This window comes from Filicampus tigris, chromosome 1, assembly GCF_054856515.1.
Source record: "Filicampus tigris isolate MCC_2025a chromosome 1, RoL_Ftig_1.0, whole genome shotgun sequence".
NCBI lineage: Eukaryota > Metazoa > Chordata > Actinopteri > Syngnathiformes > Syngnathidae > Filicampus > Filicampus tigris.
The window spans coordinates 41,158,811-41,171,432 of NC_141217.1; the positions used below are offsets into that span (position 1 = coordinate 41,158,811).

The following is a 12,622-nucleotide window of genomic DNA, read 5'->3' on the forward strand; positions in this document are numbered from 1 at the left end:
ACAGCAACAACGGGGAAAAGGTCGGTTCCCAACCATCGCCAGCCCCGCCACCGCCAAAAACAAGCTCGCGTTCACGCAGTGGTTGCGGCTTGCGCCATTTAGTTGACTTGATGTGTGGCGACATCAACAATTGGTGCCAACTCAAAGGAAGCAGTGAGCCTTGACTGAGGAAGTTCACGCGCTGGTCGTTGCTGGTGACATTACACCTGTTTTACTGCCTCCGATTGGATGTCACAAGCCGGATTTCACCTTACACACAGGACAGCGACGACAAGTTGCCCGAGATGGTCAGTGTATAAGAGGCTAATGTCGCAACACTGCTCTAGCGCTGTGTTGTTGTTAGTCTACGTTAGATACGTACAGTGGCGTAGATGACGTACGCTTGGTGTTTGTTCTTTGTTTTGTTTTTGTTTGTTTGTGTTTGAAGTTTGTAGTTGTCCAACAGCTGGCACTGACTTGCTTTGACCTGTGTCAGTTAAGACCCGGTTTACTCTCTCTCGTAATGAAAAGGTGTCTCTTCCGCCAAAGACAAAGCACCTTTGTGTGATCGTGTTTTTTCAAGTCACTTGATCCCATATCGCGCTGACAGACACACCCCTCATATGGCCGATGTTACAGATAGCGCCGCAGGCAGTAATACTGGCTGCGTATTGTTCTTGCTGAGAGTCCTGCCACCAGGAATGCGTCGATAGTCATCTCGCCTTCATTTTAGATCCGTCGTTTTCTGGAGGATTATTGAAAGCAGATGGCTATTTATTTACTTGAAGAAGAGAAACTATGTCTGCATTTCATTTTCTGGCATTTACTGCAGCCTTGAACACAGCACCAAGACTTGTCACAGCTTTATGATAGTTGACTAAATTATTCACACTAATTGTAGGTGCTGCAAATTTGTTGCAGTCATATGGGTTGTTTTTAGACAAGTAGATTCACTATTTAGAAGGGGAAGCGATTTCTCCAATCCCCCCCCAGTCTCTGAAATGTTTCCGTGATAGCAAAAAATGCATCTTAGGTCATTTCCCCAGCCAGCTCATCCAATGTAGATCTGAGGACCGAGTTTAGATGTCTCCTCATAAAAAAGTGTATATTTATGAAATAATAATAATGAAATATTGCAGGATGGTATACTGTGGTTTATAAATGCTCAGGGTATTCCTGTGGTTTTACAACGTCTCATCGAGGAAGTGAGAAGTGATGCAATTTCATATAGTACATCCTGTCCCCAGTGTAGCTGACCTAACGACCGGACAGTATTTGGTGATCCGGGCTGCTAGCTTGCTTCTCACGATGTTGTCTTTGACTTGTGGTTCTGTTTGTGGACAGATGAGGCAGCCCAGGCTGTCTCCTGTTTAAAAAAACAAAACATAACAAAAAAAAAAAACAATATGCATTTTCTCATGCTCTCCTGCTTCCTCGTGTTCTGACTGGATTTTCATCCTCTATCTGGCAGACCCAAACTGACACCTCCTGAAGGTGCCAAATCAAACCCGTCCAAACGGCACCGCGACCGACTGAACAACGAACTGGACAAACTGACCAGCCTGCTGCCCTTCACCGAAGATGTCCGTACTCGTCTGGATAAGTTGTCCGTGCTTCGGCTCGGTGTGGGCTACCTGAAGCTTAAGAGCTTCTTTAATGGTGAGTCTCAGCAGCAGAACTTTGAGCTGCAGAGTTGTGCTGATAATACGCTTTGTAATTCCACTTTGTGTTCAGTCAAATATGAGTTGAGTTTCAACCCAATCGGTCAGCAGCTTCTTTGTAACTTTGAAATGCCAGAGCTTAATCATTCATCGAAGTGGTACGGCAAATGTCGACATGTTAGGTGCGCATACAATCTTCCATAAATCTGCAAAAACAGTCATGTCAACACAAGGTAGAGCATTTTTACTAGAGCAGAGAACAGTCCATCTATTACTAGATTTATCAAGAAATTACTTGGTGTACTAGGGTTTTTAGTTTAGTGTGTGTGTTTATAGAGTTTCCACCAGCCTCTTCATACTGTTTGACTGTCTTTTTACAATCTAGAAGCTATCAGATGTAGACTTCCTGAAAGACGGAATCCCTTTTTCCAGACGAGGCGTCATAGCGTGGGGGTCTCGACAGCAGTGTTGCTGTGAAACGTGACCCTTCTGGCACACCTTATATTTGGAACTGACCTTTTGGCCAAATGAGCTGTAAAGTTGCTGGCGAGCACTCAGCGTCTGTGTCTGTCTGCGTGGTTTCTGAGCACACAGACAATAAGAATAAGAATAAGAATAAGAAGGCTTGATCCCACAGTGGGGAAATTTTCATCGTTACAGCAGCAAAGATACAGGTCACACAGAGACGGCGGCATAATGTAGCCGTTAATGCATCACATTAACAGCAAACATTCAGAATCAAAAAACAATGTAAATATACGCAGTAACCATGTGTATATACACATGTATATACACATGTATATACACATGTATATACACATGGTTACTGCGTATATTTACATTGTATATACACATGTATATACACACCAACATACATACTTCCATATAAGGCATGAACAAGTTGCCTTATGTTCAGTAGAAACGTCTTACCAATGAGCTTGTGCGCCATCCGTGTTGAATTCTACGTCAATCAAATTAGGAGTGTTTGCTCGTGCCGATCATTAAGTCAACATGTTATGCTCCCTTCACCAGCATACTTCACGTTTGCCTATTTTATCATGTCGTAATTCTCGTTTGGTTCATATGAAGGGCTACGGGGTCCCTTGTAAAACACTCGGACCATTTTCACATTGTGGACCCCCCGGTCCCCCCAACCCCCTCCTTCAATCAATGTCTGCAGTTCATTGTTAATCATACGTCTCAGATCTTGAATTCTTTCCACCAACCCTCCCCTAAACAAGCCCCGCCCCCACCTGGCCAACACCTGCTTCCTCCTCACCAAACCCTGCTGGACTCCAGGTTCTTGTTGAAATGGCTCGACCCTTTTTGCCTTTCACTGGGACAACTCAGGGCTTTATGCATTCATGGGGCTTGGCGCACCCACCAGACTACAAGGTTCCACAGTGTAACTTAGTTCTCCTTCAAAGGCACTTTCAAAGGGGACCTACATCAGAAATACATTGTGTTGCCTGTTATTATCCTACTCACTGGCTTTTTGGTATTAAAAACCTCTCATGACTGTTTCTTTGTAGATTCTATTGTTATGATATAATAAGATGTTTGTTCAGTCAGTCGTCTTTCACGGGCTTTCCATTAGGGATGGGAATTTCGACTAACGACCAATCATGGCTCAGTTTCAGAAAACAGGCGAGCCATGATTGGCTAAAAGTGGGCGCATTTTGCTGCCTAATTTATTTTCCACAAACGCAATTTTAATCAATTGGCTGGCAACCAGTTCAGGGTGTCCCCCGCCTACTGCCCAAAGACAGCTGGGATAGGCTCCAGCACGCCCCGCGACCCTTGTGAGGAGAAGCGGTACAGATAATGGATGGATGGATGGCAATTTTAATCAGAATGTTTTATTTCAACTAGTGGGCCTGCATAGACCATATTCCGGAAGAAATATGTTTAGGTTGAGATCCGTCTAAGCTTGTAGTAGGTATCTTAGAAAATGACTTGCTGATAAACTTTCTATGTGTGTCCGTTCGGCGCACCTGCCTTTTGGACAAAGGCAAAATAAGTCCAGACAACATTGTGGTGGAAGGCGATAAACGCACAGAGAGTTTTTAGTAAAATGCCCAGCTCTGCCGAATATGCCCTTATTCGGATTTTTAAAATTCCAAATATCATGGCTGGGTTACTCCCTTTCCAACTGGAATATGCGGGCATGTGTACGGCACTCGGAATATTCCTAATGCACGGGACGCTCTGCGCATTCTCAACCGCAAGGAATCATTGTCTGTAGTACAGGAAGTGCTTGTATGCGCGCTGTTTGACGCGCGACCCAGCGGAAATACGCGTTTAGCGATAAACAAAACATGGCGAAAGCTAGAGTAGTACGACATCACACTTTTAAAGCGAGGAGGAAACCCTCTGCCTCATTCGTGCGGTGAGTGACATGAATCGAATGTGTTTTATTGACGGAAGCAAGTAACAAGCGGTGGTATTGTAAACTGCATCATGCCGTCCGTGCGTCGCCGTTTCAGTCGCGTTGTTTAAATGTGGAGGGTAACTCTCTCCGCTCAAGCCATGTACACGTGTTATTCCCAATGTCTCGGAAATCGGAATGTTGACCTTAACCCGAATATTGACTGCATGTAAACGTAGGTCGGAATGTCCTTGTGCGAGATACTGAACCCCCAGTTGCTCCTGATGCCGCATTATCTGTAAGTAAATGAGGTAACAGTGTGAAGCGCTAGAAAAGCGCTAAACAAGTGACTGCCCTTTTACCGTTTACCATGTCAGGCAATGAAATGACTTTGGGAATTGCTCATCATCGTATGAGACTGTGTGTTTCTGACATGCCATCTGCTCATTTGTTGGAGGCAGGCTTCATTAGTCCCACCGTGTTGTACATTTTCTAGCATTCCTTGTATTGAACACAGATAACCTGAGAGTGCAAATTAGTGTGAATAAAGCCACATTCTGTCCATGTCGCCTCACCCTCGTCTTGCTCCCGGCCCTTAGCCGCGGGACTGTACAAAATGTGCAGACTGTCTGATGGGAAATGTCTGAGGGTCAAGTCCCATGAACGTTTCTGACAACACCAGCATTGTTTCGGTGTTTTCTCGTTGACAGCTACAACTGGGTTTTATCCTCAGTGTCCTCCATGTTGCTGCTCTACAATCGTACTTGATGACGCTTTCACTTATCCCACAAAGGTTTTTTTCTAACGGAAGTATCGTAAACAGTGCTTCAAAATAACACAGTGGGTCGGAAGTTGCCACATGTTTCCAGGGTTGAGTGAAGCCATTGCAGCGCAAGCAGAGGAGTTCTCTGGCTGTGGAGGGAAGTTATTTGTGGTCTTATGATAGATCGTCTACATCTCCCTCCTCCAACTGGGCCTCAGGAAACACATACTCTTTTGAAGTACCTCTGTACTTTGTCTTTTGCTGGACCTCAAGACTTTTCTCGCTATGTCAACAAACACAAGCCTTTCCCCACCCACCAGCCTGTGGATGGACTTTCCAGATGTGTTTCTCTTCAGATCTCGGCCTCCCTAGAAGTGAATTCTGCTGGAGGAACTACTGAACAATGGACAATGAGCCCCAAGGCAGAAACACACAAAGGAAAATGTGGCGCCGCCCTACTTGAAGTAAAAGTGCCTGAATCTGGTGACTCAGTGGGATTCAGTGAGATATCCTTTTAATTGTCAATTTGAGGCATTTTAGATCGTGCTTCATACTATTGTGTGGAAGTCAAACGTAACTTATTCGAGGGTCACCTCTAACTTGTAATACGTCATGCTACTGATCTACTTTGTGCAAGTGCTCACAGGCCATGTAACTAGTGCCGGGAAACAGATAGTCGGTTTAACAGAGGGACCAGAAACTGAATTTGTGATCAGTAGCTGGCTGATGAAAATATGCTGACTTCTGCCTCTGACACTGCCAAGCTTCAAAGAAAGTTTGTCCTGAGATAGTGTAGCATAAGCTGCGGGAAGTCTCGTGTATGTATATACCGGTAAGTGTGATAGCATCAGACCTGCAGAGATTCTTCAGAGAGGATTGCAGTCAAAACAGAGCAGCCGAATATTCTTGTTAAAACCTGCCCCAGTATCCGCAACATAGTGTGCGTGTGTGTGTGTGTGTGTGCGTGTGTGTGTCTGTATGTGAGTGTCGCTGCACTTCTATTTCAAGATTTAAAGTAGCAGCCTGATGCTGCTGAGCCAAAATTAGACCGGGTAAGTCCCAGAACTGCCTCGATGATTTGTTGTGCCAAAAGGGGACCCATATACACTGTCCTAAAAACACAGATGTGGTCTCCCCAAATATTTAGCTTTTGCACCCTTGACACTTGACTTTTAGAACTCTGGAATACACCTGTACCTTCTTGGCCCTTGGAAAAGTACAAACCGGTACACGCCTTACAGTCCAATAATTAGGAGGTGCTCCTTATTGGTTACCCTTTTTTTGCACGGCTGTTTTAGGTGTTGAGGACTGTTCCTCAGTTTAACGCTGGTCAAAGAAGACAACAGGAGGGAAGCCCACCATAAAGTAAATCAGTAAATCAGCCACCCCATCTCGCTGTAGTTGAAAACACTCTCTCCACCCGCAACCTACCTTTACCGCCCATCGGCTGCTGAAGATTAGGGGGTGTACCCTTTATGTTTAGCCCAACATCCATTGGATATCAGGCGATGTGGTCTCATTATTGACTGCTTCATTAGAAAGCGGCTCCTCTCAACCATCCTGGCCTTTCTGTTCTCTCTAATTGGTCCCAGATGTGTTGTCACCAGAGCATCCCACTGGCCCACCGGCGACACTCGGGGCGGTGATCTTTCTCAGCTCTCACTCTCTTGCAGAAAACAATCATTCAGCTGGCAAACTATGAAACCATGGTGTCTCTCGTCTGCTCGCTCGCCACCAATGACTCAACGCTTACTCAAAGCCAGGTGCCAAATACAGTACGTAGTACACATAGAATGGTCTGAGTGAGCTTCTACTCCTCTCAGACCAGATCTGTTGTTTGAGGTTGTTTCAGATTCCATGAAGAGGAATGGAGACAACAGAGAAGCAATTTATAGGCCGCACTTTTCAAATTAAGAACAGATAGGCTGATTTCTCCTGCTATCTGACAGAAAATCCTGTTTGGGAAGAAAGTTGTTGCACAAGGATGTGCCTTTGGTAGAGAAAGGTGTCCGCTCAGTTTGTCTGCGAATACATGGCGCAATTTCTCCTCATGCCTGGCTGCAATTTGTTTGGAAGAGGAAGCTGTAGCACGAGGGTGTGCCTGGGATGGAGACAGGTGTCTGTCCGCTCAGTTTGTCCGTCAGAACTTGGGCCAAACCAGCAAACAACAAGCAGCAGAAATTGTCAGAACATTCAAACCTTTTCAGACACATTCTGAGTCTTGAATATGCAACTGAGGGCATCAAGCCGCAGGATTGTTATCCTTTGAGCAACAGGCTGCTTCCGGACGGAATGTCCTTGTCGTTGGCCCACTTCTGTCTGTGGAAGTCAGTGTTTCCTTTCGTTGGCATGTTTGCAGCTGTTTTTACCTCACATTTTGGTCGCGCTGGCTTCCATAATAAGACTTTGTTGCACTAACCAGAAACCTTATCGAGTCATGTGAGCAATGCTGTCACATGGCTAGATCTAAAAACAGGTTTCCTTGTCCCATGCAGGAGATGCAGATTCCTTAGTGCTGTTTATCTTGTTTACATACTTTGGGCCAGGCAGATGAAAGAGTAGCTGGCACATCCTTTACAGCTGGTTCAGACATGTCTGCCCCACCTGGCCCCCAACACCAAAACAATGACTATTGCTTTGGGAATGGTTCTGTGTAGCAATGACAGTGGTACCTCTACCTACGAACGTCTCTTCATCCGAAATTTTCAGGTTACGAAACGCCTCAACAGGAAAATATTGCCTTTTGTTACGAAGTAAATTTCAGGATACGAAAGGTAAAAATACAGTATGGGCTGCTACTCGCAGCTCCAGAGTTGACTGAACGCAACATACTCATAGCTGCTCTGCCATTGGCTAGCCTAGCATTTTCCTGGCATTCCATTGGCTAAGAGGGACCTCTACCGTGTGTGTCTATGTGTGTAGATAGACAGGTAGATAGATAGACAGATATGTGATAGATATGTCTATGCAGCGTCCTCGTCATTCGCCCTTCGGGCCATGAGGTGTTCCGATAGTTTTACGTGAATTAGAAACGAGGAAAAGAAAAAAGGAGAAAATGTTTTTTTTTTAAAATCTAATACAACCAAAGCAAGAGATAATAGAAAAGTATGAAAAAGGGATGCGTTTGTTTGATCTCGCCAAAGAATATGAGCGTAATGTGTCGACAGTCGCTACGTTATTAAATCGGTTGTTTACAAAACGCCAGGCAAAAACCACTTGTGAGAGAGAACATAAACCAAAGGGGGCAAAAAGCGACAAGGACAGCAATTAAAAGGTAAATGACCATCATATTTATTCTTTACTCTGTTGTTTGTTTTTTGCATTATGCACATTTCTCATTTATTGTGCAATAATCTAATTGTAACATGAATTTGTTCTGTGTTTTGATGCATTTCTATGCTTTATAAAACATTTATGTCTGAATTTTGGGGGGCTTGGAACGGATTAGGGCATTTACATAGAAAACACGTCTCTACTTACAAGATATTCTACTGAAGAAATTTCTTCCAGAACCAATTAATTTCATAAGTAGAGGTACCACTGTATACGTTACCAGTTGTAACTTTATGGATGACAAATCTATCTCTGACTTAGGTTCGGTTTTGTTCAGGCTGATGTCGACTGATCACTGATTCCAGAGTCAGGAGCTTGTGGTGTCCCCATCACATTTATGTTCAGGGTCAACAGTTCAAAGTCCAGATCCAGATACATCCCCACCTCTCTTTCTCTCTCCCTCCCCCTCTGTCTCTGTCTCTCGGTCTGTCTGTGGCATTAATGTTTGTTTCTTGCTCTGCCTCATGTCAGAAGTTGTTGAAGCTCTTGAAGGCATTAGTAACCATATGTGCCAGATTGCTGTGCCAGATTATTTTTAGCCACAGTATTTATTTTTAGGACCGCAATAAATGCGTCGGGTAGACTTTCTTCACATTAGTCTCTTGGCTCGAGTGTCAGGGCATCCAAGCTCACTAGCAGACAAGTTGAAGTCGACACAGGCAGGGAGCAGTCAAACATATCTGTGGCATGAAGGAGAACCGTGGCGTAGCAGCACAGCAGCTCATATGAGGATCTCATATGTGCTGTGAGTTGAAACTCGCGAGAACAAAGGCAATGCACATGAACCGTAGTCAGTGCACGGTTGGAGACGTTCAGCCAATAGATGGAGCCGCCTCTGAGATCTCTTTTTTTACAGACATCCAGACCACAGAGCACTGTAGCCTATGTCCATCTGTCCGTCCAGCCGTCCAGCCGGAGGTTCGAGGCCTGTTTTTTTATAACCCAGTTGTAGAAAAAAGACTCTTCAGACAGTAAACCATGTATTTTTTCGTAACTTCGCCGGACGACTGTGATTCTTGTTCATGTCGGTGTGCTGCGACGCAACAGACTGAAATGTCGATCCGCTTGTTTAACGTAACGTTTGCCCTTCAACCCCGCTAGCAGAGCAATTGCATCAGAATTTGGTTCAACCAAATCAAACATGACAAATGTGAACTCCCCCTGAGGGAAAGAAAGATAAACGGGTGAGAGGAAGCGCTCAAACATGATCAGACACACACAGCACTTGACAAATTACATCCAAGCAGTGCAAACTGATTAACCAGACAGTGTTTTTGTCTATGCACACACACACACACACATGCTCACAAAATGCCTATCCATAGTTTTGTCTTTGTTCACACACCCACCATCTTTGAGTATCGTTGACACCAAACATTTAATGGACTTTCTGTATGCGTCCTGTGCGTATGAGTTGGAAATTTGCTCAAGCCACGTTTGAGTGATTTGCATATGCGCATGTGCATGTGCACTCGTTCGTATACAGCATGAGAGCTGTTCTCCAACAGCTCATGAATTCCAGCAAGAGGGAGGCTATTTCCCACTCTGCTGCAGAAATGATCCCTCAGGTCTCAACAAAACGTTTTTGAACCCCCAGCCCCTCCCTCAGCCCCCATCACACACCCACATTCACTCTCTTGTCTAAATAAACTCTTTACATGCAACACTGCTGGCGGTAAGCCCAGCTTGTCTGCGGGCTGCCGCAATACTGCCTGTCAATCAGTACTCTACGTCTCTCATGAGCAATTCCGAAAGTCATTTCATTGCCTGACATGGTAAATGGTAAAAGGGCTGTCACTTGTTGAGCGCTTTTCTCGCGTTTCACACTGTTACCTCATTTACTTCCAGATAATGCAGCATCAGGAGCAACTGCTGGTTCAGTATCTTGCACAAGGACACTTCGACCTACGTTTACATGCAGTCAATATTCGGGTTGACTTTCGGAATTGCTCGTGAGAGACGTAGAGTACTGATTGACAGGCAGTATTGCGGCAGCCCGCAGACAAGCCGGGCTTACCGCCAGCAGTGTTGCATATAAGAGTTTATTTAGACTACGTTTACATGCAGTCGCTTGAGCGGTCAGAGTTAGCCCCCACATTTAAATAACCCGATTAAAACGGCGATGCGCCGACGGCATGACGCAGTTGACGTCATCGCCACCGCTTGTTACTCGCTTCCGTCAATAAAACACATTCTGTTCACGTCTCTCACCTCACCAATGAAGCAGATGGTTTCCTCCTCACTTTAAAAGTGTGATGGTGTACTTCTTCTAGCTTTCGCCATGTGTTGTTTATCACTAAACGTGTGTTTCCGGTGGGTTGCGCGCGCATACAAGCACTTGCTGTACTACAAAGACCAAGATTCCTTGCGCTTGAGCATGCGCAGAGCATCCCGTGCACGCATGCACGCATATTCGGGTTGGTAAGGGAGTATTACTACCCAGGGATGATATTGGGAAGGTTTCTTGGCTGCATGTAAACGCAGTCACTGACTTACTGACTAACCAACTGACTTTGAATTGTTTGGTGCCAGCCGTTACTTTGTGCAGAGGTAAGGCATTTGTCTTGAACAGCAAACAATATGTCTCCGTTTTCCGTGTATAAATCTTGGCAATCAAGACGTTGCATGTGTAAGAGTCAATCGTGTTGTCTCGCAAGGGTCCGATCTTGGGCCTGTAGCCCACTGTCCAATTCTATATACTTTATTGTCCCAAATGTGACCTGTGGACTGGACTAGTGTAACTCTCTCTTGGCAGTCGTTAAAGACTGTCCAGCTGGTCAAAAATGCTGCATGCGGCCTGAGCGCTGACAAGAACAAGAAGGAGTCAAGTCACTTTTATTTACATTGAGCCGATTCACAATAGAAGTTATCTCAAGGCACTTTAGAAGCAAACTCCTCATATGTACATGAAAAGGAAAGCAAGTGACCCCCACAGCAGTGACACTTGACGACGCAGGCAAGGAAAAAAAAGAAAGAAGGAAAGCTCAAACAGAAGCCAGGCTCTGTAGGGCGACCGACCCTCTGTTGCCGCCTGTTCAGTTGAGATGGAGAGACAGACTAGAGCCGGGTCGGCAGCCCGCGTGCGGCTCTTTCATTCAATCCTATACCGTACCAGACGCAACCTGTGGTGTGTTATGAACCTACGAGAAGACAGACTCACACAATTTGAGGCCAACCTTCTCGTTTCTGTAAATATTTCCGTATGTTTTGAATGGGACAACGACACCGAAGAAATGGCACATTGCTACAATGTAAGGTAGTCAGTGTACGGTTTTTATTGCTGTGTAAATGTACTGTCCGCTCAAAAGAACTCAACACAAAACCGCTGGCAACAAAAGTGAGTACACCACCGAGTGAAAATGTCCACATTTGGCCCAATTAAGTGCCGTGCGACTGGTTTGTGTCGCGAGGCCTCAGGCGAATGGGGAGCAACGGGAATCATATTCAGCCCTTTCCATGTTTGGGAACATTTGATCACGTATCGGAAAGCCAGTTCAAGGTTGTCAGCGCTATCACTGCAGCGTGCGTGGTGTGTGCGCGAGCCGCTAGAGCCGCTAGAGCCGCTAAATGTTTTCCAGCTTTCTTTCTGTCTTTTCCTCCATCAGCCTCCTTCCTCTCCTTTCTCCACTCAGGATGCTGGAGGTTGAAAGTTCGCACGCAAAGCTTTGTTGCTGTATGTGTGCGTGTGAAGGTGCACTTGTGCGCGAGTGCGTTTGCGTGCGTGATTGCTTGCTTTTGTGTGTGTTTCGGGAAGAGAAGAAGTAAACAGCAACTTACAGCAAATTAGCCACATTTCCATCAGTTGTTTTGAAACCATTAAAGGAGCTTGCTTCCATCTTTTTCTTTTTACTCACGCTTTCTCTTCGACTTCTTAAGAGCGCCCTCCAGTGAAAGTAATATCTCGAGTTGTTTTCATTGGGGAAGACATACTATGGCGTCCAGTCCTATTTGCTGTTCATGTCCTGTTTGCCCGTTAGCCTCCTTAACTTCCATTCAGCCATGTTCTACTCTGCTTACGAAGGACGTCCCCCCTCCCCTCCCCAAAAATGGATATTCTATGTCACGACTGTATGTCAACATAAGGTATAGTAAGGATGACTTTCTGTGTAGGGCAAGCGGGGTAAGAGACGAACAACAAAACCAGTGGCCTGGATAGTTCGTAGTAAGGCTGAACGTTGCCACTTAAATGTGTGTAAAATACAGTTGGTTCACCGCGAAACACATTTCAAAGTGACTTGTTGTAGTCAGGAGAACTTGGGAGCTCTCTGATTGAAGACCTGACAAGAATTTTCTCTTTTCACCCCTCGTGCCCAAACCTGCCCTCCGAGAATCAGACAGGGAGGCGGAACAAGCGTGGCCCCAAGAGTGAAAAGTAGTGATGGTGATCTCCATGTCAGGCCCCCCCACAACGACACAAATAAAAAGCATGCACATAGGACTCCTCTCGCAATCCCAAAGGTCGAACAATAGCACTATTCACCTCTTGGCTTTCAAAGTGGAGAGAAACAAGGAAGGTTT

General features: G+C 45.3%; 1 protein-coding gene across 3 annotated transcripts in view; it reads left to right on the forward strand.

The window, feature by feature from the left end:
- Positions 1-12,622, forward strand: part of LOC147154126 (aryl hydrocarbon receptor-like) — a 30,141-nt gene that overhangs the window by 5,149 nt on the left and 12,370 nt on the right. For all 3 annotated transcript variants that reach the window (XR_015088235.1, XR_015088236.1, XM_086041783.1), the window contains exon 2: positions 1,451-1,638. Coding sequence is in view for 1 of the 3 variants with exons in the window: in XM_086041783.1 (XP_085897909.1) it covers positions 1,451-1,638 (188 nt within the window). In the remaining 2 variants the exon portion in view is untranslated. The remainder of the gene's footprint in view (positions 1-1,450; positions 1,639-12,622) is intronic.